This window comes from Urtica dioica, chromosome 9, assembly GCF_054948205.1.
Source record: "Urtica dioica subsp. dioica isolate 48M chromosome 9, U.dioica_male_clone48M_v1_H2, whole genome shotgun sequence".
NCBI classification, from domain to species: Eukaryota; Viridiplantae; Streptophyta; class Magnoliopsida; order Rosales; family Urticaceae; genus Urtica; species Urtica dioica.
In genome coordinates, this window is record NC_142764.1 from 8,110,678 (window position 1) to 8,117,387 (window position 6,710).

General features: G+C 40.0%; 2 protein-coding genes across 4 annotated transcripts; one reads left to right on the forward strand and one right to left on the reverse strand.

Moving 5' to 3' along the window:
* The first annotated feature begins 411 nt into the window (after positions 1-411).
* On the forward strand, positions 412-2,501 carry LOC149384795 (protein JINGUBANG-like). Of its 2 annotated transcripts, XM_089625636.1 has the most exons (2): positions 412-776; positions 943-2,501. In XM_089625636.1, the coding sequence occupies exon 2, from the start codon at positions 967-969 to the stop codon at positions 2,323-2,325; it is 1,359 nt and encodes a 452-aa protein (XP_089481762.1). In that variant the 5' UTR covers positions 412-776; positions 943-966; the 3' UTR covers positions 2,326-2,501. The 2 variants fall into 2 exon arrangements, with proteins under 2 accessions (XP_089481762.1, XP_089481761.1); XM_089625635.1 differs by having other exon boundaries at positions 412-2,501.
* A 491-nt stretch (positions 2,502-2,992) lies between these two features.
* On the reverse strand, positions 2,993-6,710 carry LOC149384796 (Putative eukaryotic LigT). Of its 2 annotated transcripts, none has more exons than XM_089625638.1 (14): positions 6,509-6,710; positions 6,349-6,400; positions 6,115-6,259; positions 5,855-5,985; positions 5,654-5,691; positions 5,489-5,568; positions 5,319-5,386; positions 4,615-4,933; positions 4,268-4,380; positions 4,118-4,183; positions 3,909-3,999; positions 3,739-3,806; positions 3,503-3,540; positions 2,993-3,367 (listed from the first exon to the last, which is right to left on the reverse strand). In XM_089625638.1, the coding sequence occupies exons 1-14, from the start codon at positions 6,535-6,537 to the stop codon at positions 3,199-3,201; spliced, it is 1,407 nt and encodes a 468-aa protein (XP_089481764.1). In that variant the 5' UTR covers positions 6,538-6,710; the 3' UTR covers positions 2,993-3,198. The 2 variants fall into 2 exon arrangements, with proteins under 2 accessions (XP_089481764.1, XP_089481763.1); XM_089625637.1 differs by having other exon boundaries at positions 4,268-4,392; positions 6,509-6,708.

The window sequence follows — 6,710 nt, forward strand, 5'->3', positions numbered from 1 at the left end:
ACGAACAGCTTGCGATCCTTGTTTGCAGACATTCCGCGATGCGAGTGTCAAACTCATATCCTTACTCATGGAAAGGAAAGCTCAAAATCGTCTCTGTAGCTCCTATTAAAAGTTTGCTCCATAGGTCTCAGCTGCGCGTAGTTTAAGGTCCCGTATGATTACCAACCCGTTGCAGAAATATGAATCTATTACCACCTGGTCTCATATAAATCATTCAACCGATTGATATTCGCAAGCATTAAAGTTGACCATAGTTAGCAATAGAAAAGACTAACGGTGGATTTTAAGAAGAAAAAAAAATAATCAACAAAAACAATATATTCGTTTAAATATCGGAAATGATCAGACACGAAAAAAAAAACAAAAAAACAAAAACAAAAACAAAAAAAAAAAAAAAAAACATAATCCATACTAAATCGCATGTGCACCACTTGATCTTGGAAGTAGCATATCACGAAACACAAAATATTGCTGTATTAGAGCCATAAAACTCTAACGACCAAAAACATGGCAATTTAAAATTAGGGACTTACCCGTTGTGGGGATCTGTATTTATTGAATTGTGATCATTTAAATAAGTAAAACGCTAAATGTACGAAGTAATTAAAAGGAACGCCTAGAAGTCGCTCCAAAACCAAAAATTGGGCACATGCCTTCAATTTTTGTTGGTCTCTTTACAAATGAAGTAAATCCATTATTGTTAATGCAGACGCAAATAAATAAGACAAGGACACAATGGTTTTAGCACAAATTTAAGCAGCAATTAATAAGTTTTGGTGAGGCCTACTCTACTCAATACACACCGAGGCATTATATATACGGCTTGGTTGGTATACGTTAGCAGTGCATTTTTAATACACCAAAACCATCACTCTAAAAACAATGCAGCAACGTTTCAACTACAAAATTTTAAGTTTTGCCCAACCTTTTTCAATGCCACAGCATCATCACCAGCAGCACCACACAATGGAGTTCCACGGGGAGAGAAGAGGCCAGCTGTGGAGCTTCATGGACGATGAGAGGAAGAGCATCAACCTCCCTCGCCGCCTCTCCTTTGCCGGCCAAACCCACGGATCTCCGGCGAGCCCCGAGAGAGGAGGAGCCGAGACGCCGTGGACTCTCTCCCCGGTGCGGACCTCCCCGGCCCAGCCGCTCCTCTACCACTGCATCGCCTCGCTCCACCGCCACGAGGGCAACATCTTCTCCGTCGCCCTCTGCGGCGACTTCATCTTCACCGGCTCCGAGAGCAGCCGTATCCACGCCTGGAAGCAGCCCGACTGCACTGAGATGGGCTACATCCGCGCCTCCTCCGGCCACGTCCGCGCCATCTCCGCCCACGGGAACACCCTCTTCACCGCCCACGGGGACTTCAAGATCCGAGTCTGGGACGTGTCCCCGTCCCCGTCGCTGTCCTCGTCCAGAGACAATTTCCGGCCGAAGAAGATCGCGACCCTCCCGCAGCGGAACCCGCTCTCGCTCTTCTCGAGGAAGAGCAGCAACAATCACCACCACGGCCACCACAGAGACCACATCTCGTGCATCGCTTACAACCACGACGACAAGCTCTTGTACACGGCCTCGTGGGACAACACCGTGAAGGCTTGGAAGATCGGCGAGAAGCGGTGCGTCGACTCGTTCATCGCCCACGACGGCCACGTCAACGCCATCGTCGTGAACCGCGAGGACGGCTGCGTCTTCACGTGCTCCTCCGATGGCTCCGTCAAGATCTGGCGCAGGGTCTTCGGCGAGAGCTCCCACATCTTGACCATGACCCTCAAGTTTCAGCTCTCGCCGGTCAACGCCCTCGCTCTCAGCCTCTCCCCGCCAGGGACGTGCCTCCTCTACTCGGGCTCGTCCGACGGGATTATCAACTTCTGGGAGAAGGAAAAAGCTTCGGGGAGGTACAACCATGGCGGGTTCATGCAGGGACATCATTTCGCGGTTCTGTGCTTGGTGGCGATCGGGGAGTTGGTCTTCAGCGGATCCGAAGACGCGACGATCCGGGTTTGGAGGAGAGAGGAAGGGAATTGCTTCCACTCGTGCCTGGCCGTGGTGGAGGGACACCACGGTCCGGTCCGGTGCCTCGCAGTCTCGCTCGAGACAGAGAGCGCTGTCAAGGGCTTGCTGGTCTACAGCGCGAGCCTCGACCAGACTTTCAAGGTCTGGAGGCTCAAAGTCTTTCCGTCTGAAAAGGCGTGTTTGGTGGCAGACGAGGCTGTCGCGACGGAGCAGCAAAGGGAAATCGGGGACGACATGAGCCCGGTGCTTAGTCCGGTTTTGTCGCCATCTTGGGTTGAGAAGAAGCTCCAAGGGAACCACTTTTGAAAAATTAGTATTCAGTGTTAGTCGCTTAATTTACTAGTTCAAATATATATTATGCTTAACTCGTGCTAAAAACAGAAAAAACTTAGACTCATTTCTCCTCTATCGAACTAACAGAACCAGTAGATATTTAACAGCTTTAAATACGTTGTTGATTCTTTAAATTCTAGAAGAGCAGGGGGAAAAAAAACATGGAAAAAATTGGTTTGACATAATGATGGACCATCCATATCTAGATAACTGATATATACTGAGAGCAGTGAGTTAGCTCACTTGTTGGTTCAGGCGTTAGAGAGGAACTTCAAACGACAATAATCCTATACCTAGCTTTGATTTTCGTCGCTTCACTTCTTTATATATACAAAATCCATATCAACATTGCAGTAAAAATTTAGATACATATTATATTTTCTTCTGAATTGCAGATGCTCTCATTACGTCCCTTCTTTTATAAATTTGTCCAAATAATTCCAATAAAAAATATAAAAATAAAATAAATTACCGTATGAATTTAGTATTTCAGTTTATTTTTACCAAAAAATAAATAAATAACCAGAATTACTTCATTACACAAAACAACTAAAACATGTTAGTCAGCAAATTCAAACCCAAATACGAATCCAAATCTGACCATAAAATTTCACCCAAAACCCTTCAACTCATAAAACAATTAACAAAAGGACTATATTGATACAATTAAAAAAATTAAAAATCATTTTACACATTTTTTTAACCCATGGGACATGGTATCAAAACCACTATAATCTTAGGATAGACGATTTATTATAAAATTCATGTTTGTTAAGTAAAAAGAGCAAGTTATTACACTTGATATTTCTCTCACTTTCATGTCTACGCCAATATACTTGCATATATTCAGGGAAATGTTATAGAACCACAACGAAGATAATACCCGCTGTCATCGTAGGCGAATCTCTGTGAAAGATGAGCTTCACGGATAACATACTCTCCCCAATCCTCAGAGCCATACTGCTTATAAATAGAACGTGCATCAAAGTAATCCAGTGGTCGCATTCCTTTCACTCTGAACCCAAAAGTATATAACAAAAATAAATGGACTTGAAATACACATAAGCAGAATGAATTTTTTTTTTTTTTTTTTTTTTTGTATAGATTAAAAACAACACAAATTTTGACCAAGAAAAAATGAAAATGGTACCTTTTCCTATGCCTGGCATTAATCACTGTAGCATGCAACTACAATTCAGAAAAATAATAAAATTAAAATTATATTTTCGGAGCAAGATAATTAGCTTAAATTAAGAAGTTTTTTTTTCTCTCAGGATTCGACTTAAACCCAGAACCAAGGTAGCTAATGATGACCGTATAATTTCAAGGTCCTCGAAAAAACAAAGAATACAAAATTAGAACAATTTAAAAGTTCACATATTTTACCTTCAAACTCTGATTAGCATCTTTCTCCATAACCAGTCCAGCTTTGACAAATGCATCGATAATAACTTCTAAGAAAGCTAAGGAAATCAAAATACCTGTAAGCTGTGATATCAAATTCCAACTATCAAATACCAAGAAAAATAAATGACTTTGATTGCGAAATAGGATACGACATGCCCGTAGAAGTCGTCCTTCATTATTAATTTCTTTCACGGGCAGATAGACAACACGCGCTTTAGCTAAAGAGCCTCTCATGCATTCCTGTTTGTTTATGATATCAGGAATAAAATGAAAAATAAAAGTATGCGGGACATCACTGAGTGACCCATTTCAGAAGAGTTGAAGAACATGTCTGCATTGTTATAACAATACACCATACCAGGCCTTGCAGTCTTACGGAGATAGGTTTGTTATCCAAGGCATCCACTACTTGAGACGAGATACTCTTGAAGAGAGTGACAGTGAGACAGTATCAAGACTTTTGAAAAACTATTATCTGAAATCAATTTCAACGGCAGTGTTAACTGACCTGCAGAACCTCTTTAGCCAGGGCAACTCGTTCCTTGTTCCACAACTTCAACATTAACACAGTCAGGTGAAAGGTTTTTGGATTGATGAAAATGGATTTTTCAATCCCCATGTCTGTGAAGTGCACTACATGTTAAATTATACTAAAACAATTAGGATAAGTAGAAGAAATTCAATCATAAATCAACATACTTTTAAATGATGATCATAGCATAAATGAGAGTAGTTTTTTTTTTTTTTTTTTGTGGTGAAAGAGAGCCCTTTCTTGCTAAGGATCATATGAGGATAGATATACACATGACGAGTTATGAACCTTGTACGAACGGCAATCATTATTTAATATCATACCAGATGGATTGGAAGACTTGGATACTTTTTGTGCATAACTGACTAGAGGTATCTTTGTTACGTTCACTTTAACGCGCTCTTTGTTTCCATCAACTTTAAGTTCAGCAGCAACACTGGGTCCTTGGTCTAACTTTTGCTCTTCATCTTCATTTTCAGAGTTCTTTACGTTTGAGTCATTATTCCCACTCTCTCCTACACTCATATCACCACACTCCAGTATAGAGTTCTGAAACTCGAAGAGCTTATCGACCAATTCAGGATGTATTGCCAACGGAAGTGAAATGAAGTGAGAGTACTCAAGACTCGGGCTTTTGACTGCCTATGGTGATTGACACAACCATGAAATTGGGAAAACAGAATGTTATCCATGCATGCGAACATGAAGAGCACTTTCAAATAGGATCATCTGAGGAATGAATGGAGTGAGTAAAGATTAAATTTTAAAACAAAATTTTATCTATCATAAAATTAGCAATTCTTTTGATAACCCTAATGTCCGGGTTAGACCCTACTAATATCCACGAGGCCCTGGGGACTAGCAAGGTCCCAAAAATCGCCCTCACTACTAAACCAACCCCCTTAGGGTTCATATCATTTGCAATTTGAAAAACAGCTCTTAGTTACAAAGTATTTGCAACAAAAATATGAATAAACAAAATTGAATGATAAAAGTATAGTGTAAACTGCAACAAAATGTAACTAACTTGATCGATTATCGCTTGAATCCTTGCTGAAGCTTTAGCCACAGAATCAACTGATCCACCTTCAATGACTGTAAAAAACAAACAACGTGGATGTATTTTGAATAATATACCGAATATCATTTAACGACCAATAAAATAAACAGTAATCTTTATGAACGTTTAGAACTTACTCACATAGTCTTCTTTCCTTGCAGATGGAAGAACAATAGTAACTCCCATCTCTTCTTCAACTATCTTCTGTGTCGCTCCTCTAGAACACCATTTAGCATATACTTAAATGGAGATATAAGCGCAAGAATAATATAGCTATAAAGGTTCTTAATACTGGACTATACCCTTTTCCTTTGATGAATCGAATTAATGAAGCCCCAACCTAAAGAAAATCATAGCCCTAATATTAGGCATGATATGCATACTTTCAGAAGCATAAAGAAAATAGACAATCTATATAAACCGGGATATACTAATAATGAGGTAATATGAAGAAGAAAAAAAACAGCTCAGGGAATAAGTTACACAGAAATTCAATATCTTGCCTTGACCGAAATTGAGTGCTTTTTGGTGATCTCTGTGATAGTTTGGTCATTCAAAACAGATTTAGAAGAGCTGTATTTAAAATCGGGCGGGAATTCTGCTTCTTCATCCAACTTTACCTTCGACGAGCTCTCTGTGAACTCGAGAAATCCATAAAATGCAAATATCATGGAATTTAACCAACCGAAACAAGTATACATAACCAAGATATATGGTAAAACAAATACAAATAACCAAACAAGATCAACAATAGTAACAAAACCTTCATATGAACTGGCTTGAGAGGCGATTGGTCTCGAAACACGATTAATTGGATTGAGCCTCTTGTTCCACGGCCTTTCGATCTTCTTCTCGTTTTCACCCGCCATTTTAGGCTTACAGTTCACAGCGTGATATGTTCCAAATCCCTGAGGCACGAACAGTCCATCACAAAAATGTCAAATTTCATCGCAAGCTCTTTGTGATACGAATTCGAAATTAAAAAGAAAAATCTGACCTGAAAGAAACCATCTGGCTTTGAGGTTTTGAATTTGAGTGCTTGGTCTACTCTGCCACAACAGTAAAGCATTTATAGATAATTGAAATCTTAAATTACGGCATTGCCCCATATCAGTCGAAGAATTAACGAAATTAAGTGGGAATTTCGAAGGAATCACCTGACGAAGAGAGACCAGCGAGCTATCATTAGTGTATCCCGTTTTTCTACCGTTGAGTCGGCGATTAACTGACAGACGAATGAAGACACTCAGTTTGTTATCATCGGGCTAATTTCAGCTTATTTTATCATTTTATATGTTTTTCAGCATAAAATCACAAAGGTCCCAATTATAGGTCACCTTTAGAAATAGTTCACGGTTT